The 24,867-nt window shown below is 38.3% G+C and overlaps 2 protein-coding genes across 2 annotated transcripts; both read right to left on the bottom strand.

The window, feature by feature from the left end:
* Window positions 1–4,591: 4,591 nt before the first annotated feature.
* Window positions 4,592–8,773, bottom strand: LOC104590258 (uncharacterized). Its single transcript, XM_088897171.1, has 3 exons — window positions 7,515–8,773; window positions 5,083–7,235; window positions 4,592–4,977 (listed from the first exon to the last, which is right to left on the bottom strand). The coding sequence occupies exons 1-2, from the start codon at window positions 8,731–8,733 to the stop codon at window positions 5,110–5,112; spliced, it is 3,345 nt and encodes a 1,114-aa protein (XP_088753297.1). The 5' UTR covers window positions 8,734–8,773; the 3' UTR covers window positions 4,592–4,977; window positions 5,083–5,109.
* A 3,364-nt stretch (window positions 8,774–12,137) lies between these two features.
* Window positions 12,138–23,884, bottom strand: LOC104590259 (putative glycosyltransferase At5g11130). The gene is made up of 3 exons (XM_010248842.3): window positions 23,468–23,884; window positions 21,862–22,426; window positions 12,138–12,788 (listed from the first exon to the last, which is right to left on the bottom strand). The coding sequence occupies exons 1-3, from the start codon at window positions 23,838–23,840 to the stop codon at window positions 12,299–12,301; spliced, it is 1,428 nt and encodes a 475-aa protein (XP_010247144.1). The 5' UTR covers window positions 23,841–23,884; the 3' UTR covers window positions 12,138–12,298.
* Between the last annotated feature and the right edge of the window lie 983 nt (window positions 23,885–24,867).

Below are 24,867 nucleotides of genomic sequence, written 5' to 3'. Positions count from 1 at the left end.
TCAGAGGCAACATATTACCATAAATATAAATGAATATAATCAATCTAATGATTATGAAATAAAGAAACTAGTTAAATTTGTGGGTACATTGCACGAATTGCTAGTATGTTGTTAATAGGCATTAAAGGCTATAAGAAAGTACAAATAAAAATAAAGGAAGATATATGGTAAATTATCTAAGAATTGTTCGATCGGAGGTGTATCAAATTGAACACGTAACAGATAATTCTATTAATTGAATAAAGCCGAGGTGGAGGGATGTGGTTGTGCATCGAAGAGATTTGTAAACAGAAGAGAAAGACTGAGGATGAGGTTCCCGGGAAATCACTTTCGCACTCAAATCAATACTAAGTAATGGGGTGATAGAGTCGGTCGGGTTGAAGATCTTTTACCTTCGTAGGAGACGCCTTTAAATAATTAAGTATCCAAGTTGTATTTAGATACTTTCCTTGCGGGGTTATTGAGAAGAGGTCGCCCATAGGGAGCTCCACCTTCCCGATGAGGATGCTTATCCTTGGAAGGCAATACTTATCCTTATTCGTACAAGACTCCGCTTTTATTCAAGGTCTTCGGTGACATAGTTATCCACACTTGTAGGTGAGCGGTGTGCTGACGTAGTATAAGAACATCGGTCACGGAGGTGCCCATGTGGAAACTTCGACCAATTAGGGCACTACCTGAACACTTTTTGTTTAGCTTTTAATATTTATTTTATACAAAATTGCAGATATTTTATGCAAATATATGAAGATTATTATATTATTTGGTCCAACCCGATCTAATCCAATGTGAGTCCACTTACATTGGATCGGATCGGATTGGACCCAATCCAATCCATTAAAATGTAAATGGATTGGATTGGATCCAATCTAAACCGAATGAAATATAAAAAATTATATAAAAACACATTTAGCATTGAAAAACACTCTTGTATAAGTACTTTGATAAAAAATATTTTCATAAAAGTGCTTTTACAAAAGCACTTTATTGAAAGTACTTCGATAAAAAGTACTTTCATAGACTTTTATAAAAGTACTTTCATAGACTTTTATAAAAGTACTTTTGTAGAAGTGCTTTTGTAAAAGTACTTTCTTAAAAGTATTTTTGTATGTGTCTTTATAAAAGTACTTTTGTAAAAGTGCTTTCATAAAAGTTCTTTCATAAAAGTGCTTCCATAAAAGTGCTTTTATAAAGTACTTCTATAAAATTTTTTCGTAAAAGTACTTCCGTAAAGTTATTTTGTAAAAGTGATTTCATAGAAGTGCTTTTGTAAAAGTGCTTTCGTAAAAGCACTTTTGTTTGTAAAAGTGCTTTTATTAAAGTGATTTTGTAAAAAGTGCTTTTACAAAACTACTTCTGTAAAAGTGCTTTCATAAAAATATTTTTATAAAAGTGCTTTCGTAAAAATACTTTTAATAAAATTACTTTTATAAAAGTGCTTTTATAAAAATGTTTTCGTAAAAGTGCTTTCATAAAAGTACTTTCATAAAAGTGATTTTATGTTGTTTTCAGTTTTGATTGATTTCAAATTGGACAAGGGTTTGGCCTCATGATCGGATTATTGGAAATTTGGTTTAGGTCTAACTCAAATCAATAAGAATATGGACCAATTTATTTTGGATTGGCCCAATCCAATAATTATAATAGACTGTCCAAATTCGATTTGATAAGGTTTGGATCATATTGGATCCAAACCAAAACTAGTCGATTGACACCCCTATATGATGTTGTCTGATCCGAGCTGTTCCAAACCGAGGGTGCAATCAAATTGTCCTGCCAACTAGACGAGGCCGAGGTGGAAGGACAAACCCGCACAACAAGATCTGAAACCAAGAAAAAGATCAAAGGCCCGAGGGGTGATTCCCTAGGTAGGTACTCTAACGCTCAAGTTAGTTGAGAACAGTGGGTAGTCAGGCCGAGCAGTTGAGAGCAATGTTGGTCTGAACAAATTAACAGTGGGTGTTAAAGAGTCAAAAGTCCCTTACCTTGAGTGGAGGTTACCTACTTATAACCGAAGATCCGTGTCCTGTTCAAATGAGGCTTCCGGTTTATCGGGATGAGGTTGTCTACTAAGGTCTTTGGGATAAGACCTAATCCCCGGTGGAGCTATCCTCCTTATCCGCATGAGGCTTTCCTATCTTAGTCATGCTTATCCAATAATGTGGTGCCGACGTGGCCGAAATGCTAAGGCAGCCTTAGAAATGACATGTGGCACCTAGGGCCAAGTCAACAATAAACCAAACAATATATATATATATATATATATATATATATATATATATAAGATGGGACAATTGTAGATTAATTCAATATTGAATTTTTTATTCACATGATGATACATTTTAATTTGTCTTATCTCATTGATAATACATTAACAAACTTTAATACATTAACAAACTTTGTTTTTATTGATATAAAAATTGTCTTTTATTAAGGAGCAAACGCTAAAATGTATGGCTCAGTTTGGAAGGAGTATAAATACAAATATGTAAGTGCAAATGAATAAAAAATAATATACAAAATACAAGGTTTAGTACTCTACATATTTGTATTTGTACCTCTTCCAAATTGAGCCTGTGTCTCGAGAAATATTTTCAAATGGACACAATGAACAACATCTAAAAAACATATATGATATATGCACATATAATGGGTAAAATACATTACAGTCAACTTGCCAAATATGTGGTTAGTTTGGAAGGAGTACAAATACAAATATATAGAGTGCAAAACCTTGTATGTATTTGTAAACATCGATGTGGTAACCATTGCAAGAGTGTACCATGGTCATAAAATTTAAAAAGGAACAAAATGCATCAAACAAGATTTTATGAATAATTACAAGAAAAGGATATTATATAAGTAAAGCTCATTGGAACAAAAGCCCAACTAAAGTGTTTCTGACTTCTCAAACGAGCCAAACCCAATTAGAAGCTAGCTTTGTGATTGGACAAGATGCCACCTCTACCCTAGAATTAGGGTGTCAATCGACTAGTTTTGGTTTGGATTCAATCTTATCCAAAACTTATCAAATCGAATTTGGACGATCCATTATAATTATTGGATTAGACCAATCCAAAATAAATTGGTCCATGAACTTATTGATTTGAATTAGACCTAAACCAAATTTCCAATAATCTGATCATGAGGCCAAACCCTTGTCCAATTTGAAATCAATCAAAACTAAAAACAGCATACAATCACTTTTATGAAAGTACTTTTACGAAAATATTTTTATAAAAATACTTTTACGAAAGCATTTTTACAAAACTACTTTTATGAAAGCACTTTTACAGAAGTAGTTTTATAAAAGCAGTTTTACAAAATCACTTTAATAAAAGCATTTTTACAAAAGTACTTTTACACAAAAGCACTTTTATGAAATCACTTTTACAAAATAACTTTTACGAAGTAGTTTTACAAAAAAATTTTTTATAGAAGTACTTTTATAAAAACACTTATATGAAAGTACTTTTGTAAAAGTACTTTTACAAAGCACTTCTACAAAAGTACTTTTATAAGTCTATGGAAGTACTTTTTGCCAAAGTACTTTCAATAAAATGCTTTTGTAAAAGCACTTTTATAAAAATATTTATATCAAAATACTTTTAGAAAAGTGTTTATATTTCATTTGGATTGGATTTGGTTTGTATTGGATTAGGTTCAGTCCATTTATAAAGTGGACTCACATTAGACTGGATTGGGTTGGACCAAATCCATCCAATTTGGGAAAAGTGATTAAAAGATTTCAAAAGCAACAAAAAATCACTTACGGGCGTTTGGTAGAAAGGCCCCAATATGCTTTTTCAACAGAATTAAGCCTGTTTGAGGAAGTCCAAATTTTGGGCCTTTTAATAAGCACGTTTTGAAAAAGCGCTGATTGTGTTTCTGACCCGCTTTGGTCCACCACTTAGTAAGTACTCCCAAACGTTGCTCATACCACTAATTTGTATGAGAGTAGGCCTATATATATATATATAGATATATATTCAGTTGTGCTAATTCTTTGATCTTACTTTACTTTGTTTATTAAGATTGGTGTTATATATATATATATATATATATATATATATATATATATATATATAGTTGTCCTAAAAACTTTGAGATAGAATTTTCATTTGATAAATGTATATATTATGGGCCCGCACGTAGGATCTCGTCACGGGTCGGTCCACAGGGAGAAAACCCTGTTTTCCCTTGCAAGCAGACCCTATTGTGGAAACTGGGCGGTGTATCCATAACAGTATAGCTGAACTGTGAACATCTTTTCATTTTCTTTCCTAAATGCCAATCTAACAGTACAATCAATTAGTCTGGAAATCCAGGAGTCATCATTCCTTCATCCATATTTAATATCTCTTCAGTCTCCACCTTGTTTTTGCTGACAAGGTGCAAGATACCTTTACTCTTATTGTCACAAGCACGAAACACATGGAAAGGATATATTGTCAGCTGCCTACGCAGAGAGATTGCAAATTAGTATCTTGATTTGTTCCTTGAATAATATTCTTTCGACTTTCAGGTAATTATATAAGATAATGATGTCCACACAGGTCCACACACACACAACACACACCATAGAGAGAGAGAGACGTAAACTGTTTTCTTTTATTAGAAACATTTTACATGCAAAATGAATAATAGCTTGTGAGAGACAAATGCCCTATATTTAAGAGCTTATTCCCCATAATGAATACATAGAACAATAGAAAAAAATGCACTAAACTTGAAGAAACAAAACCAGGTAGCCCTAGAAACCACATCCAAATCTTATCTCTTCCTATTTGCTCCTACATCCACTTAACCCATTTCCATTTTTAAAGCCACTTCTACTAGAATATGCTAACAACAAAACATGTAAAATGGCTCCCAAAGAAGTGGAAGAAGCAAAATAGCCGGAAATAGAGAGGTTTGCAATTCTCATGAATCTCTCGTTTACGAGCTCTTTCTTTATTCCAATTTTCAAACTAAAACCTGCAAATAATTAACAAAGTTGCATGATGGTGTTATTGATATAAATAACAATTTAAATATCAACTATTAGTATTAATAATAATATTAGGTCGTATTCATACTTACATGATTGGAGAAGAAAACCTTTTAGACTTAATAGTGAACTGGAGGAGGTGGGGATGAATATGTGTATACAGGTGGTGGTGGTGGTGGTGGGGATTTGTACTCATAAGTGGGTGGGGGAGGAGGAGGTGACTTGTATTGGTAAACTGGAGGAGGGGGAGAACTGTAGTGGTACGTTGGATGAGGTGGAGGTGGTGACTTGTAGAGGTAGGTAGGTGGTGGTGGTGGAGGAGACTTGTACTCATAAGTGGGTGGGGGAGGAGGAGGTGACTTGTATTCATAAACTGGTGGAGGGGGAGAACTGTAGTGGTAGGTTGGTGGAGGTGGTGGTGGAGACTTGTATTTGTAGACGGGTGGAGGAGGAGGTGGTGACTTGTATTGGTAAACTGGAGGAGGGGGTGAACTGTAGTGGTAAGTTGGTGGTGGTGGTGGAGGGGACTTGTAGTGGTAGGTAGGTGGTGGTGGTGGAGGAGGAGATTTGTAATGGTAGGTTGGTGGTGGTGGTGGTGGTGACTTGTATTTGTAAACTGGTGGCGGAGGAGGTGGTGACTTGTACTCATAAACTGGAGGTGGAGGAGAACTATAGTGGTAAGTTGGTGGGGGTGGAGGTGGTGACTTATAATGGTAGGTAGGAGGTGGTGGTGGTGGAGACTTGTATTCATAGGTGGGTGGAGGAGGAGGTGGTGATTTGTAATGATAAACTGGGGGAGGGAGAGAGCTATAGTGATAAGTTGGTGGGGGTGGTGGTGGTGATTTGTAGTGGTATGTAGGTGGTGGTGGTGGTGGAGACTTGTATTTATAAACTGGTGGAGGAGGAGGTGGTGATTTGTAATGGTAAACTGGGGGAGGGGGAGAGCTATAGTGATAAGTTGGTGGGGGTGGTGGTGGTGATTTGTAGTGGTATGTAGGTGGTGGTGGTGGTGGAGACTTGTATTTATAAACTGGTGGAGGAGGAGGTGGTGATTTGTAATGGTAAACTGGGGGAGGGGGAGAGCTATAGTGATAAGTTGGTGGGGGTGGTGGTGGTGATTTGTAGTGGTATGTAGATGGTGGTGGTGGTGGGGACTTGTATTTATAAACTGGTGGAGGAGGAGGAGGTGATTTGTAATGGTAAACTGGGGGAGGAGGAGAGCTATAGTGATAAGTTGGTGGGGGTGATGGTGGTGATTTGTAGTGGTATGTAGGTGGTAGTGGTGGTGGGGAATTGTATTTATAAACTGGTGGAGGAGGAGGAGGCGATTTGTAATGGTAAACTGGGGGAGGGGGAGAGCTATAGTGATAAGTTGGTGGGGGTGGGGGTGGTGATTTGTAATGGTAAACTGGGGGAGGGGGAGAGCTATAGTGATAAGTTGGTGGGGGTGGTGGTGGTGATTTGTAGTGGTATGTAGATGGTGGTGGTGGTGGGGACTTGTATTTATAAACTGGTGGAGGAGGAGGAGGTGATTTGTAATGGTAAACTGGGGGAGGAGGAGAGCTATAGTGATAAGTTGGTGGGGGTGGTGGTGGTGATTTGTAGTGGTATGTAGGTGGTGGTGGTGGTGGGGAATTGTATTTATAAACTGGTGGAGGAGGAGGAGGCGATTTGTAATGGTAAACTGGGGGAGGGGGAGAGCTATAGTGATAAGTTGGTGGGGGTGGTGGTGGTGATTTGTAGTGGTATGTAGGTGATGGTGGTGGTGGGGACTTGTATTTATAAACTGGTGGAGGAGGAGGGGGTGACTTGTAGTAGTAAGTTGGCGGTGGTGGGGGTGGTGATTTGTAGTGGTAAACTGGAGGAGGAGGTGATTTGTAGTAGTAAGTTGGTGTTGGTGATGGGGGAGACTTGTGGTAGTGATGAGGAGGATGCTTGGGCTTCTCACACTCCTTAGAAGGGGTCTTGGGTGCATAAGCAAATGGCTTGGCCTTGAGCACAACCTCATAATGAGTCTTGGATTTCACCTTGAGCGATGCTCCCTTCTTTCCATTGTGTAGGTCAGTTGGAATGCTACAAGTTGAATATTTGGGGGCTGAGAACAATTTGGCCTTGCATTCTTTGGCTCCATATTTCTTATAGTCATAATCCTTGACCGTAATGCTGTATTTACCATCGCTCTTGGTTTTCCCATATGCAACTATGTCTTTGTCACCATTTTTGCATGTTACTTGCACAATTGCACCTGCTCCACATCATACATTCTAATTAACTCATTGTCGAAGAAGTCATAAGTTCTAATTTTACTTGGTGTTTCATCTGGTGGAAACCATGTATAGATAACATTATTAAGAATAAGAAAAGAGAAAAAAGTATTCTATTTTAGAAAAGAAGTATAAATGGCTTTATCCTTGCAAGAAAAATAGCAAAAATAACTCTTTGCTTTTGTAGAAGAGAATTAATTGCATGATATTTGTTAATAATGAGAATAGATAAAACTCTATAAATTTTAATAGAATCCAACCTTTGAGGTGTTTCTTGCCGTGAGATTTGGCGGGGTATGCCCAATCATGGCACTTCTCGCAGTAGACTTTTCCAACAACCTTGACAATGAGTGGGTGGTGATGAGGGTAAGGGTGAGGCTTTGGTGGCGGTGGCGAAGTGTAGTGGTATGGTGTCGGATGGTATGGTGGTGGTGGGGATTTGTTAAGGTGATGGAGATGGATGTGAAGGTGGTGGTGGAAATTTGTAGTAGTATTTTGGTGGAGGTGGTGGTGGAGATTTGTAGTAGTAAGGTAGTGGCGGGGGTGGGGATTTATAGTAGTATTTTGGTGGGGGAGGAGGTGGAGACTTGTAGTAATAGGGTGGTGGTGGGGGTGGGGATTTGTAGTAGTATTTTGGTGGAGGAGGAGGCGATTTGTAGTGGTAGGAAGGTGGTGGAGGTGGAGATTTGTAGTAATAAGTTGGTGGAGGTGGTGGTGGGGATTTGTAGTAATATTTTGGTGGGGGTGGTGGTGGAGATTTGTAGTAGTATTCTGGTGGAGGAGGAGGTGGTGATTTGTAGTGATAAGGTGGTGGTGGTGGTGGAGATTTGTTGTAGTATTCTCGTGGAGGAGGAGGTGGTGATTTGTAGTGATAAGGTGGTGGTGGTGGTGGGGACTTGTAGTATTTTGGTGGGGGAGGTGGTGGAGATTTGTAGTGATAAGGTGGTGGAGATTTGTAGTAGTATTCTGGTGGAGGAGGAGGTGGTGATTTGTAGTGGTAGGGTGGTGGTGGGGGTGGAGATTTATAGTAATATTCTGGGGGAGGAGGTGGTGGAGATTTGTAATGGTAAGGTGATGGAGATTTGTAGTGGTAAGGTGGTGGTGGGGGTGGAGATTTATAATAGTATTCTGGGGGAGGAGGTGGTGGAGATTTGTAGTGGTAAGGTGGTGATGGGGGTGGAGATTTGTAATGATATTCTGGGGGAGGAGGTGGTGGAGATTTGTAGTGGTAAGTTGGTGGTGGTGGTGGTGGAGATTTGTAATAGTAGACTGGTGGAGACGGAGATTTAACTGGTGGTGGAGGAGACTCATAGTGATAAGGTGGTGGAGGCGATTTAACCGGTGGTGGTGGAGATGTGGTGGTGGTGAAGGAGAAGGGGGTGGTGGTGACTTGTAGACATAAGGTGGTGATGATGACCCATATTCAGCAGAAATTAATCCTCCATTGCCTGCTACAAGCAGAATAGCCAATGCCACCATAAGTTGTGGCCATGGCCGCCCCCTTTTGGGGCCGCAACTTACTTTGTTTAGTAAGATTGGTGTTATATATATATAAATATATATATATATATATATATATATATATATATATATATTAATGTTTAAATAAGACTTTTTTGAAACAATTTAAGTTATTAAAACAAATATTAAAATAATATATATGAGCAAAAATATCTAAAATACTAATTAACAAGAGAAAAAATAGATAATATAATAAGACAAATAATAAAAGTAAATTAATAAAATTTAATAATTAATTAAAAATCTTTTTATAATTATAAATAATGTTTTAATATTGTCATTATAAAACCTCTCTCTCTCCATGGCATGTTTGGGCCCCGCACATCACTATTTGTATTGATGTTGAAATCTGGCAAAAACTATAACAAGAAGATAAGTCAAGAAAATATAAATTTTTAGCTAACAATTTGAACAGATTTTGATTGATTTAAGAATGCAAATGGGGCGGAGCACCCCCTCCCCATCCCTTCCTTGTATATAAAATACCCTACCCCATCCCCAATGGCAGGGTAGGTTCGGGGTAGGTCACCGTTAGGGAATCTCCAAATTTTCCCTACTTTGAGGCAACCAACATCAGTTTTTGTTTTAGAAAATACATAATTTTGATGGTTTCAAAAACATGATCTTTTTTGGAAACAAAACAAGTGAAAACAAAAAGTGTTCACACTGACTAATCATTAACATTGGCAATTTTTCCCATTTCCCGGATTCTATGGTTTGTGGGGACCCACAGTGAACATGTGTGTTGACCAATTTAGTTTCGGTTTTTATAATTAGAAATTCGGTTAACCAATTTAACCAAACTTTCTATTATTATATATAATATATAATAAATGTTATAATTTATATAGAGAGAATTTGGTTTTAACCGAAATAACCAAATTTGGTATCGGTTATTTCAATTTTTCTGTAATTTAGTTTTGGTTTTTATTTTTTAGTTTGGCCTTTAAATTTCAGTTTAGTCGGTTCGATTTTTAACCAAATAAACTGATTGCTCACCCCAGTCCCCACCCTATCTCTATATAAGATCAAGGAAAATTATGTATGGCAACTTTCCCTATAAAACGGGGGCGTTGCCCCACCCTAAATGGGGTAGGTTTTCCCTGATCTTAAACGGGGACAAGGAAAATATCCTTACCTCAAATCGGGAATAGGACAAGGACAAGGTTTGCATATAATTCCTCAAACTTGGTGATAAATTATTAAAACATCCCTAAGTTTAATATTAATTTCTAAATTACCCTTGAATTCTCTTAAATTTCCAAAACACTAGGATCCAATAATCTTGTTTAAGTGATTGCCTTGGGGCAAGGAAAAGTTTGGTATTCCTTGTCTCCAAGAGGAGGGGTGTCTCACCCTGAACCTGCCATCCACCAGGGACAAGGCAAGACGATCTTGGGGATGGAGTAGGGGATTTTGGCTATGAAGTAGGGATGGGGGATGGGGTGCCGTACCCCAAGCTCGTCCCATTGCCATTCCTAGGGAAAATCCACCCTATTTAGGGTGGGGCAAGAAATCGGTTCAATGGAGAAAATTTCCTTCCCTATGATTGATCTAGTTCAGTCTATCAAATCTGCTATATAAACTTTTAGAAAATATGTCTTGAAAATTAATATTAAAAACACTATTAATTAACATGTATTGTTAAAATATTAATTAAGTTTTGAATAAACATTTTTCTATTATATATATATTTTTTAAAAAATTCACTAAAATTTTCTTTATAAATTATGCAAAAATTTAACTACCAATTTTCTACCCTGTGTCTTATAGCTTTGGTGCGGCACGATTAAGTTTTTCAAGTATTGAGTGGTAGATCAAATTGATTAAGTTGCTTCCCCAGCTTTGCCTATAATTTCCTAATTTCCTAGGAGAAAAAGAAACAAGAACAAATGAACCAGGCCTAAAAATCGCGACATATCAAGAACATCAAGTTCATGGGTTTGTTATTTGAATACCTAAAAACCGTCTAACCTGCTAGCTTCAATTATCAATTCTTATTGAGCTAGACTGATCTAGTTTGATCGGTTCAACCGGTTATGCAACTTTGAAAATAAAAAGAGTAAATAAGAGATGTCACTAAAAATAATTTTATTAGTTAGAAAATGTAAAAGAAAAAAAAAAAAACAGAAAAGTAAGGGAAGATAACAGAAACAAAATTATTAACAACTTTGTTAATTAATTGGAAAAAGTGATAAAATAAGGACATTTTTTCTAAAATGGATATTGTTTAATAGATTAAAAGTAACTTAATAAAATAAGAAAAATAGATTCACTAAAAATAACAAATATTGTTTAATAGATTAAAAGTAATATTCTTTGATAAAATATTAAAAATGAAAAATTAATAGAAAATGCAAATAAGGGAAAATTAAAAATCAACAACTTACTTTACTCAATTAACTTATTAATTAAAATAAATTAAATAATAATTAGTTTTATTAACTTACTCTAAAATTAGTAAAATTAATTTGTTTTAATTAAAATTTACATAATTAATAAAAAATTAACATAATTAAAAACAACAAACAATTGCTAACATAAGCAAAAAGTATTTTATAAGTTAAAATTGGTACAAATTAATAAAAATGTAATTTAATTAAAATCAATAAAATATATATATATTTTTTAATTTAACTTAATAAAAAAGCAAATCTCCCTCTCATTAATCCCTTCTAGATTTTTGTTTTTTTAATTTATTAGATCACACATTACTCGATCAAGAATAATGCTAAGATGGATAGCTTGGTCCTATTAGAAATGTCCCAAGACTCCTATCTAAATGTCATTTTGGTCCCCAAACTTTAAAATGCGATAATTCAGTACCCGAACTTTCAAAATGTGACAATCCAGTGCTTGCCACTAACTAGCTGTTAATCAGTCGTTAAGTGACATTTTAAAAAGACATAAATGCCCTTTGAGCGTCATCTCATTTTCTTTATCAACTATCCAAACATTGACAAAAAAAAAATTAATAGTCTCAAATCCTTGCCTCTTTTATTCAAGAAAGTTGGGATCACTAGAATGTCCACTTAAACGTAACCCCAACTTTCTTGAATGGAAGAAGCAAGGATTTTGAGCTATTAATTTTTTTGCCAACGTTTAGATGGTTGATAAAGAAAATCAAATGACACTCAAAGGGCAATTATGTCATTTTCAAATGTCGCTTAACGACAGGTTAACTCCTGATTAATGGCAGGTAGTAGATTGTTACATTTTGAAAGTTCGGGTACTGAATTGTCGCATTTTAAAGTTTGGGGGACCAAAGTGACACTAGGCACAAAGTACAGGGTACTAATCGAAAATTTTCCCTTAATAAAATGTAATAAAGATTAACACACCACTTGGCCCAATTGATATTATCACAAGGCTCTTGTCGCAATTTTTTTTTAGGCTCAGTTTGGAAGGAGTACAAATACAAATATGTACAATGCAAATGCATACAAAATAGTACAAAATACAAGATTTTACACTCTATTAAGCATATCATACAAATCAAAATTTTACAGCAGTTTAGGGTACCCTATCCATGCAAAGGGACCTTAATAGATCCTCGTCGCAGCCACAACTCATACATCACCATGTGGAATGCATCATAGTCTACCGGAAAAGGGTGCCATTTGAAATGCTGCCTCGCTGCTATTACATTCCTTTGTAATGCTGAATACTGGTCGGAGCTTATCCCAGTAAGGATTCTCTTGAGCAAAGGAATATCCAAGGAGGGAACAACGAGTGAGAAGCTCTTCCAATCCAGTATGTCTGTGAAGGGTAGATCATAGTAGTCTGCAATAATCACAGGAACACAACCATAGAACATGGCATCTCCTATACGTGCAGTGTTCACTTCGAAGCCCTTGAGATGGAGGCAGAACTTGCTCCCCAGTAGTGCATCCGAGTATGGAGTCTTGAGGCGTCCAGAGTTGACAAAAATCTCAGAGTCGTCTTTCCATGTTTTCAGAACCTCTTTACGTACCCGTGAATTCATGGCTCCAGCAAAAAAGGCCAGCTTTTTCCTACATTTATTTCTCAAACAAATGGAAGAGAATGAGGAGTTTGTTAATATCAGAGAAATTTGGAAGAAAGGAGTTTACATCAGTACCCCCACAAGGAGGTGCCCCACAACGTCCCATAGCACATCCCAGTCGTGTATTGGGGGGGGGAGGTTAGTCATCAATAAGATGATGTTTGGCATAGATGATGATTTCCTAGAAATCAGCCAAAAATTCGATCATTGAAATCAGTCCCTTTCAGGGATCACCTTTTTTTGGTGATTTCCTTATTTTTAATTAATCCCGATTTTCTGAGGATGATATGAAATTGAATAATAACTTTGATAATACAAAAATAATCGACCCTTGAAAATCAGTACCAAATAGACTAAAAGCCAATTTCTCAAAAATCAGCTTACATGGCATAAATGATACCAAAACAACAATTTTTAAAAAATCACTAATTCCAGAAATTGGTCATTTCTGGATAATCAGCAAAGAGAAATCATCATCAATGCCAAACATCACCTAAAAGAATTTGAGAGATTTTATGGAAAAAGGTTGGGTTGGGTCCAACCTGTTAGACAGTTTTGTATGCCCGTAGCTCCAATCAATTTTGATGTACTTTTGATATTTAATGTAAATAAATAAAGTACATGTTTGATTCATGTTGTGTGGTATGCTTCTGTGTAATACCCTAAAACTGGACACTTAATGAGACTTGTGTTAATTTTAAATGTTCACAGTCGTTGGATAAGTCTGTGGAGATTTATCCTGCCAAGGCTGACACTGGTGTGCTGCCAACTGTTGGGGTGGCTTGTCTCAGCCACCAGGGTGAGACCCAAGGCACACGCAGTGTAGGATTACTTGAACCCTTGAACCGGACCAGATTTCCAGTATTGCCCTGGACCTTGGATATACATGGGCAAAACTGGAAAGTTACACCTGACCCTAAGACCCGATTATGGTGTTGCGCTAGATGTCAGATTGGACTGTCTTTGATATGCCAATCAGTGAGATCCTTAGTCGGGGTCAAAACCTGGGTATGTTGGGACTGTTTGAGAATTCATCTGAGTGGGTGATCATAGTGACGGGATCAGCCCCTTTGTCGGACAAAGGTAATGATCGGGGATGCACCCTCTCTGATGGAAACCAAAGTGCCGGCAGTTGATTTCAATCGTTGGAATTTTGTTTTGAAAAATTTATATATATGATATATATTTATGTACGGTTTCAAAATGTTTGCAAATGGTTTTAATTCCCGAGATCCATGTGAGTAGAGAATGCAGCACTGTTCCTTGCAACCGAGGGAGAGGTCCTCTCTTGTTGGGCAGTGCTTGATCATTATGGGCTGAGAGGTTAAGTGTAAGGCCATTTAAGATAATACCTGATGGGCTAATCTTGCATCTGCCCACAGTCCCCTAGGTTTTTATAAGATGGCTTGGCCCAGGGACCACTTAGTGTAAGTGTTGAACCCATTGGGTCCATGTGATGGGCTCAAGGGGTTTACTGGGTTTTCTAGTGAATTTGGCTAAGCCTTGTAACAAAGGCTGGGCCGAACCCATGTGGCTGATGTGGAGATCAATGCTTGGGTCCCACGCCATATAAAGAAGCCCAACTGGGCAACAGTTTGGAAACTTATTGAGCACTAATTACTTATTGGGCCTAAAAGCCCATTTCGAACTGGGCTGATATGATCACCCACTTAAGGGGGGTGAATCTATAGATAGGATTAACCTCCTTATGAGATCAAGAATGGGCTTATCTAATTTGCAGATAGGATTAAGATTATCCCGTATCCAAATACAGATTTGGATTGGGATAACTCCTAATGAGATTAGGAGGTTTCTTAATCACTAAGAAAGGAGAAAACCCTAACAGAGAATTACAAGAATTCAACGTAGGGTTTTGCAATAACACTCTCTACAATCTAAAATAGGATCTCACTTCCCCTAAGCTGAAAACAACATTCACGCCTTTTTCAGCCTTAGGGATCTCCTCTAACCGCCGCCACCTTGCTGTATAATTCAAACTCCATTGAAGGGAAAATCAAGAAAAATGTTCTTGATATCAGTCTTTACTGAAATGCTGATTTGGTTCGGTGCTCTAAGCCTCCAACGAGTTCTTGTGAAGAGTTCGGTACGTGAGACGTACACTGTTGGTTCTGCTCCACAATCGCTATGCCATCTTCAGCGGGAGCAGATCTTGAATCTTTCTTTGGACGTGAACACCGATGTTGGGAGATTTTGATTCTCCGTATCAGGTATAACCCTTCCCCTGATCTTTGGTTCAGATCTGGTCTGGTTTGGTTCGAGTAGATCCTTGAATATTTGATTCTAAAATAAGGGAATGTGATTCCCAATTGGAAGAAATGTAGGAAATTTTTGAAAATTCGCCCACCCATTCCACAACCTTTTTGGCGTCCATACGATGGATCCTACCATTCTTTCACAACCTAAGACTAATCCAATCTGACTTCACCATTGAGTTCAGTTGGGTTAGATTGGATTTGGGTTGAGGGGTTTAAGTTTTGATTAGGCGTAGGGTTTCAAAACCCAACCTCGGGTTGTGATAGGATTGATCTAAACTGACCTAACCTGGCCCAATTTACACCTCTAAGGCCTTAATTTCAAACAAAGTAGGTTAAATTCAAATATGGGTATATTTGTTAGACAGTTTTGTATGCCCTTAGCTCCAATCACTTTGATGTACTTATGACATTTATTGTAAATGAATAAAGTACATATTTGATTCATGTTCCTGTGGTATGTTTCTGTGTAATAACCTTAAATCGGACACTTACAAAACTTGTATTGGTTTAGAACGTTCACAGCTAGTGGGTCGGTTTGAAGAGACCTATCCTGACAAGGCTAACACTAATGCGCCGTCAAATCGGTTGGGGTGACCTGTCTCTACCACCAGGGTGAGACCCGAGGTACATGCAGTGTAGGATTAATTAAATCTTTGAACCGGACCAGATTTCCAGCATTGCCCAGGACGTTGGAGATTGATGGGCAAAACTGGAAAGTTACACCTGACCCCTAGACTCGATTATGATACTGCACTAAGTGTTGGATTTGACTATCTTTGATATGCTAATCAGTGAGATCCTTAGCGGGGTCAAAACCTAGGTATGTTGAGACAGTCTGAGAAATCATCTAAGTGGGTGATCATAGTGACAGGATCAGCCCCTTTGTCGGATAAAAGCAATGATCGGGGATGCACTCTCTCTGATGGAAACCAAGACTACCGGTAGCCGATTTCAATCGTTGAGATTTGTTTTGCAAAATATATTTTATATGAGATATAAGAGTATATATATATATATTACGGTTTCTAAACGTTTGAAAAATGTTTTAATTCCTGGGATCCATGTGAGTAGAGAGTGCAACACTGTTCGTTGCAGCCGAGGGAAAGGTCATCTCTTGTCGGGCAGTGTTTGATCATTATGGGTTGAGAGGTTAAGTGTAAGACCATTGAGGGTAATACCTGATGGGCTAATCTTGCATCTGCCCATAGTCCCTGGGTGTTACAAGGTAGCTTGGCCCAGAGACCACTTAGGGTAAGTGTTGGGCCCATAGAGCCCATGTGATGGGTTTCAGGGGGTGCACTGTCCATAACAGTGTATTCGGCCAGGCCTTGTAGCAAAGGCTAGGCTGAACCCATGTGGTTGTTGTGTAGATCAATGTTTGGGTCCCACGCCATACAAGGAAGCCCAACTGGGCAGGTGTTTGGAAGGTTAAGTGAGCACATGACCTTATTGGGCCTAAAGCACATTAGCAGATAGGATTGGGTCTTAACCCTATCCACTCAGAGAGTCTAGATCTGAATGTAACCTCCTAACAGGATTAGAAGAGGGATGATCTAATCTGTAGATAAGATAAGGATTTACCCTTATCACTTAAGGGGAATTCTGATCCAAATATGATTTGGATCAGCAACTCTTAATGGGATTAGGAGTTGATCCTTTTAAGCTTATAAAAGGAGGAGGGGGCAGTAGCCTTTAGAAGACTCATATTCACATCCTCTCCAGAGTTGAAATCACAGAAAGAAGGATTTAGCAACCCTGTGAAATTCTTTCTTGTCGCCTCCTTCTTGCTGCCGCCTCACCTGCCAATTCGATCTCCAGTTAAGTGGGAGAAATCAAGATTGGATCTTGATATCAGTTGCTTGTGAAGAGACTGATAGGAAGTTGTGCTCACGTGTCGTCCAATTGATTCTTGCGAAGGATCGGGTCCTTGGGAAGAACACTGATGACTCAGCTCCACCCTACACTACGCCATCTTCAGTGGGAGCAGTTTTTGGTTCCTTCCTTGGGCGTGAACACCTCCATTGGGAGATATTGTTTCTCCGTATCAAGTATATCCCTCTCCTACTACTTCTGTTCAGATTTGGTTCGGTTCTTGGTTCAAGATTGATCCTTGAAAAATATGATTTTTCTAAAATAAGGAATACGATTCCTAATAGGATGGAGAGAAATTTTTGAAATTCGCCCATTCTATTCCGCAAGATTCGGGCGTCCATACGATGGATATCTCATCCCTTAAATATTCAAATCCAAATTGATAACAATATAGGTGATTGAGTTTGATTTGATATCCATAGGTGATTGAGTTCGATTTGTTGGGTAAATTGCTGAAACCTCCCCTGAAGTTTCTGACCATTGTTGAAACATTCCTTGAAGTATGGTAACTGTAATAATCTCCCCTGAATTTTTAACACATTTGCAAGTAGACCCCCTTTGTTATAATCCTCTAATAAGAGGCATAAAAATGCCCAAAATACCAATGTAGTTACTTTTGACCAAAATGTTTATTTCCCAAATTTTCTCTTCATACCAATTTTTACCCTAAACTCTTTCAATCTTTTTCCAAAATTGATTTAGTTTCCAAATTAATTTTCTCTTCATATCAATTGTTACCCCAAACTCTTCCAATCACTTTTCCAAAATTGATTTAGTTGCCAAACTTGCCCTTCTTATCAATTGCTCAAAGGTAAAGCTACAACTTTAAACTCATTTATTTTGTTGTTTATAAAGTTTGTATTTTTTCTATAAAACGAGACTCAATAAGTAAATGCATGGGTATTTTGGATATTTTTATGCCTCTTGTTAGAGGATTCTAACAAAAAGGGTCTACTTGCAGTTGTGTTAGAAAGTTCGAGGTGATTGCAAATTTGCAATTACCAAACTTCAAAGGAAGTTTCAACAACAATAAAAAACTTTAGGGTCCATTTGACTCGTAGTCGAAATCAAAATCCTTTAGAATCGGAATCAAAATAGTCTATTCCCATAGTTTGTTTGGTTCAGACAGGAATAGAAATGGGAATTGGAATCACTAGGAATGGGATTTCATTCCCAAGGGAGGGGCAGGGAATAGCCATTCCCTCAAATGGGAGAATGCCATTCCAGCAAGAATGGGAATGGAATTTCGATTCCTCCCAACCAAACAGTTGGAATAAGAATAGCACATTCCAATTCCAATTCCAAACCCCTATTCCCACAAACCAAACGGACCTTAGTGTGTAAGACCCAATAATACAAAGGTGGGGCATATGATGATTAATGGTCCAGATCAACTTCAAAATCCCTCTAGATCTGCTCCTCACACAGGGTGCCTCACGGGCACATCCCACCGTGCATTGAGAACATCTCCCGTAAATAATAACACATAAGTACAAGAAATATTCCCAATACACGATGGGATGCACCTATGAGGTGGGTGTGAGGCGCCCTGTGTGAAGAGCAGATCCCGTCTCCTACAAGTCTACATGGCATGCCTCATGATCCGAAAATATGTGGATTATAGCAGTTAACATTCCTAACAGTCAGACTATAACGAGGGCCATAAGTTTGAGTCAAATGCATAATTTTCCAAGGGGAAATTTAGATATACTTAAGACAATTTAGTCAATCTTCTAGACTGGCTGCTGTTGTCAATATCTAGGGGTGGAAGTTATCAAATGTCATATTGCATGTTGCAATAATTCAAATACTTAAAAGCTTTGTTTATTTACGGTGCAAATCTCTGAAATCAGTTCAGTTTTGCATCATTTGTTTTATTACTATGATTTGCATTCCAACCTTTGATAAAAATTTGTACATTTTTTTCATTTGCACTTATTGTCAGTACATATTTTGCTTTTACAAAATTGATGCATGCCGAAATTTGCATCACCTTTCCTTTACCTCAATTCTTTCTCATATAGAGTGGGGATCATTTCATTTTTCTTCGTACCTCACTTCCAAGCAAATAACCCTCTTCTTACTTCCACTCTCATTCTTATATGGTGGGACCACACCATTTTAATTCTCACAATCCGACAAAGTCAAAATTGAAGCAAAAGCAAATCACAATTTACACTCAGCCTTTTTGCACCTCCAAGCTTATATTAGCACAAATGAAATTCACACTACAATTTTCAGTGCAAATCTAAACCAGATACAAATTTTGCATCCGATTGAGCTTTGCAATCATTTGTTTGAAACCATGATTTGCACCCTTACCTAATACAAAATTTGTACTTTTCGTCTCATTTACACTTACTAACGACAATGCAAACTTTGTACCACTTTCTTCCTACTTCAATTTGCACTGATAAAAGGTGGGGACCACATCAGCTTGCTTCCTCACTCCAAAACAAATAACCCTCATCCTACCGCTATTAACCCTCATCCACTTCCTATTAAGTCAAAATTGAAGAAAAACCAAATCACAATTTACACTCAGCCTATTCGCACCCCCATGCTTATATCAGCACAAATGAAATTCACATTACAATTTGCAGTTCAAATCCAAACCAAATACAAATTTTGCACCTGGTTGAATTTTGCATTCATTTGTTTGTAACCAAGATTTGCACCCTTACCTAATACAAAATCCGTACTTTCTGTCTCATTTGCACTCATTAACAGTGCAAATTTTGCACCACCTTCTTCCTACTTCAATTTGCACTCACGTAAGGTTGGGGCCACACCAACTTGCTTCTTCCCTCCCAAACAAATAACCCTCATCCTGTTAAACAATGCATGCCCTTAGCTCCAATCAGAATGATGTACATTATGATATTTAATGTAAATGAATAAAGTACATATTTGATTCATGTTATCATGGTGTATTTCTGTGTAATACCCTTAAACTGGACACATGAGACTCGTGTTAGTTTAGAATCTTCACAGTCGTTGGATAGATCTAGGGAGATTTATCCAGCTAAGGCTGAAACTGATGTGCTGCAAAGTTGGTTGGGGTGGCTTGTCTCAGCTGCCAGGGTGAGACCTGAGGTACATGCAGTGTGGGTTTTCTTGAAACCCTGAACCGAACCAGAATTTCAGTATTGCCCTGGACCTTGGAGATAGATGGGCAAAACTGGAATGTTACACCTGACCCCTAGACTCGATTATGATACTGCACTAGGTGTTGGATTGGATTGTCTTTGATATGCCAATCAATGAGATCCTTAGACAGGATCAAAACCTAGGTATGTTGGGACAGTCCGAGAATTCATCTGAGTGGGTGATCATAGTGACAGGATCAGCCCTTTTGTCGGACAAAGAGAATAGTCGGGGATGCACTCTCTCTGATGGAAACCAAAACTATCGGCAGTTGATTTCAAACGTTGAAATTTGTTTTGCAAAATGTATTTATATAGAAAGTGCAGCACTGTACCTTGCAGCCGAGGGAGAGGTCCTCTCTTGTCGGGTAGTGTTTGATCATTATGGGCTGAGAGGTTAAGTGTAAGACTATTGAGGGTAATATATGATGGGCTAATCTTGCATCTGCCCACAGTTCTTGGGTTTTATAAGGGGGTTTGACCCAATGACCATTTAGTGTAAATGTTGGGCCCATTAAGAGCCCATGGTGATGGACTCAGGGATTCACTGTCTCCTACAATGAATTCGGCCAGGCCTTGTAACAGAGGTTGAGCTGAACCCATGTGGCTGATGTGTAGATCAATATTTGGGTCCCACGCTATACAAGAATATCCAATTGGGTAACAGTTTGGAGGATAAGTGAGCACATGGACTTAATGGGCCTAAAGCCCAATTCGAACTGGCTTAATTAGATTAATTAAAGAGGGGTGGTTCTAGGATTTAGATCAGCAGATAGGATAAGGGATTGTCCCTATCCACTCAGAGAGTCCAGATCCAAATAAAGATTTAGAACTGAAAATTCCTAATTAGATTACGATGGCTGATCTTTTTCTGCAAATAAGATAAGGGATTATCCTTATCTCTTAAAGAGAGTCAATATCCAAATACAAGATTTGGATTAGAAAACTTCTAATGGGATTAGGAGAACCTCTCTTTAAGGCAATAAATAGAGGAGGAGGGCGAACCCCAAAATCACCCTTTAGTTTTACTGATACAAGAGAGAAGACAGCATATAGTTGGACTAACACCATCTTCTGCTCTTGCCTTCTCCTGCTATTGCCGCCATTGCCAGTTCGATCTCCACCTGTAGGAGAAATCAAGAAGCATTCTTGATATAATATTTTGGTAGAAAAGGTGATCTGAAGTCGTGCTTACTCGCCTTCCATCAGATTCTTGGTGAAGAATCAAGTTCTTGCTGAAGAGCCATGTTGCTGATTCTGTTCCACCCTACGCTGTGTCATTTTCAGTGGGAGCAGTCTTTGGTAATCTCCTTGCGCATGAACACGTTTGTTGAGAGTTACTACTACTCCTTATCAGGTATATCTCTTTCCTACCTTTTGGTTTCAGATCTGGTTTGGTTTAGGTTCAAGATTGATCCTTAGAAATGCAGTTTTCTAAAATAGGAAATGTGATTCCCACATGGGAGAGAAATTTTTGAAATTTCGCCCAACCTACCTACAGGGTTCGGCCATCCATACGATGGATCTCTCATCCCTTCACATCCTACCACTGTTTTTTTCCTATACAGTGGAGAACTACATCACCTCCTATTTTACTTCTCCCAAACAAATAAGACAAAATCAAATCTGAAGCAAAAATAAACCATAGTCTACCCACATCCTATTTGCACTCCCATGCATTTACACCAGCACAAATGAATTCCACACTGCAAACAAACTGAGCCTATTGCACAATAGATGGTAATTGAAAGAGAGAAATAAGAAATACCTATTTGATGCAGAAAGGTTGGGTGGATCACCATGTCTTGGCCAAATCTGTGGCACTGATGCATCCTTGTGAGAAACATAAGCAGTTAGGAAATAGCTTGAAGAGCAAACAACCTGAATAGCTTTCAGCTTCACTTCTTCTGCTTTCCTGGTGGCTGTGCTTCCAATGGAATGGCAAGCAACATAAAAATGGTCAGCCCCTCCACTGCGATTCCAGTAGGGATAAGCATGGCTGATATCATAAATGTAAGCTTTCACAAAATCTGGGATTCCTCCAACATTCACTCTCTTGTCATGTCGCAGTGCTGCAATAGAGAAGGGCATATAGAAGAGATCTGCCTCTGAAGGGTCCTTTGTGATGAAGTGGCTCTTCATAAGAGCCTTCTTGAAGTAGGCTTCACTGGCGTAATTTCCCCCTGGTTCTGAATGCACTGGCAAGAGGGCGTTTGCAAAGGGATCATCCTTTCTGTGGGGATAAACATATATCTTAAAGCTTCTATTCATCTCTTTGTAGTCTTGCAGAAAGATGTCTTTCCCATGGAAAACCTCGTCCTTCACTTGGTTTCCTGAAGAATTTCCAATATTCTTGTTATTAAGATTAAAATCTCTGATTTTTGGAAAACTAGATTTGAGTAAAAAGTGTTTTTGGGCTTTGATAGAAATTGCTTTTAAAAATGTTATAATCTACAGCAAGAACACTCATAAGCCCCCACAGCACAAATCCCAAAGCACAATTTTTAATGTTTTGTGCTTTTGGGTTTTAAAAGCACAAGTCTACAAGCTTAAAAAGGAATCTTAAGCTTAGTTTGAAAGGAGTACAAATGCAAATATGTATGGTACAAATGCAAACAAAATAATACAAAATACAAGGTTTTGCACTCTACATATTTGCATTTGTAGTCCTTTCAAACTGAGCCTTAATTAATTTTTTCAAATAGTTGGTGGCAACAGCCATATGGGTCCTGTTTATATGATCTGGCTCATTGTTTTGAAAATCGGATTGGATCGGACAGTGGATCAGTTGACCCAGCAGCTCCATTTTTGGTCCAGTTTTCAAAACCATGATCTGGCTTACCTGTAAAGCCTAGGCTAAGCTAGGCTGGCCCAGGTATGTCATCAAGGCTCAGTAATAACTAAGTTAATTGGGTACATCTCCTATGTAATCATTTACAAATATGCTCATATATGTTTACATTCTTATATGTATATGTACGTATATACATAAATACATAAACATATATACATACATACACAAATGGAGCAAAAGCTATATGAATGAGGACTGAGAAATCTAGCGCAAGAAATTAAATCTGAAAGACCAGGTCCAGTGCAGCCCTGAACTGAATTCCTGCTGATGACCAGGCCAAGCCGGGCTAGAACTGCCGCTTGTAGTAGGTGATGACAGGAAGACAGCACTACAGTCTACAGCTAGCAATAAAAAAGTTTTGAATTCATGGAATTCAATTCGGTAGATTTTAATTCAATGGAATAAAGAGTATGACAATTTGAAGTCCAGAATCCTCAGTAAGAGTGATGACTCTCTGTCTGAAGTCCAGAATCCTCAGTAAGACACACCGGCGAAAAGCAAGATCATGAAATCCACATACCATTTGAATCACTGGATTGATGACTCTCCACAGGCTGACGAATCTCAATTCCTTGACGAACAGTAGTGTGGTTCCAGACTGGTGGGTCTCGATCTTCATGAATGTAGGTCCATGCACTGACCCCAACCGATTTAGGGGGCATATCAAAGGCACTTTGTTGAGAGATTCTCGAAGACCCAATTGATGATTTGAGCAGAAGATGATCATGGTGGTGGTGATGCATGAAAAGCTTTGAGGTCGAAGAGATGTAGACAATAATGAAAAGAGAAGTTAGAAAAGCTAACCATGTTGGTATGAAGATAAGGCGTCTGAATGGGTCTGAGAGATGGCCGGAGCGAGAGAAATAGTAATGAAGAAACCAAGAACGAGCCATGATGGAGGAGAGAAGAGAGAGAGTCTGAAACGCTTATATTTTGGTGACTACGTCGTGTGCAGATATGGCCCAATAAGCAGAGCCAACCTTATTTGACCGTCAAGAATTCTTTACGTGGCTGAAGATAGAAACTGCTGGCGGGTCAGAATTCGTCTGGAGCAGTAAGACAACAGACCAGTCGTTTTAGGGTTGTGGATTTTCTTTGGCTAAACAAATAAAATACGTTCAAAAACTTTAATTCAACAACCCAGACAAATCAACAAACGCAGCAGTTTCTCTGATCCCAGGTATAAAAAAAGGGGCGGCTTATCAAGGAATACATTATTCTGTTGAAGTAGGAACAAACTTGGAACTTGGACAAGAAGAAAAAGCTGCTCTCTCTCTCTCTCTCTCTGTCTCGCTCTCGTTTTAGGCCCACTATTTGTCAATCCAAATTGATTTGAATTAATTTAAATTGACAAATCACCACAGACTGATTCTTTATCAATGATAGTGAAAGTTGTGAAACTAGCTCTCGCTCACTAGTTTTAGGTCCATTTGTCAATGCAAATAGATTTGCATTAACTTACATTTACAAATCAAAGGCAAATTGATGTGTATCAACGATGAATGCAATATCTGTCCCTGCCACAAAGTCCCCCTACACCGCCCAATTCGGGGAGATCGGCTTCAGTCAGTGCAAGGCCCGTTTGAACAATGTTCGAACAGCCTTCACAACTTTGTATCGGGAATATCTCCGTACTTCTGTATTTTATTTCATGTGGAGATATTCCCAATGCAAGGTGATACGATACAATCCGAGCACTCCTAACTGGTTGCTGACTGGCTCTTTGTTGGCAATGTACGGCACCAGAGAAAATGGAAAAAAATAATTCCCGGGGATTTACCCAGTGGGAATACTCCGAAACTTAAGTCATAACGTTGGAGAAGGAGAAAAAAGAGAGTGCAGAAGCTAAGAGTATAGGTCACGCTTTATCACTTTGCTCGAGAGATGAGCTCGCGAGCAAGTAAAGACTCAGGTTGAGGG

Source organism: Nelumbo nucifera, chromosome 2 (assembly GCF_055504915.1).
Source record: "Nelumbo nucifera cultivar China Antique chromosome 2, China Antique-T2T, whole genome shotgun sequence".
Lineage (NCBI taxonomy): Eukaryota > Viridiplantae > Streptophyta > Magnoliopsida > Proteales > Nelumbonaceae > Nelumbo > Nelumbo nucifera.
The sequence above is the reverse complement of the archived record's forward strand: the minus strand, read 5'-3'. Positions and strand labels throughout refer to the sequence as shown.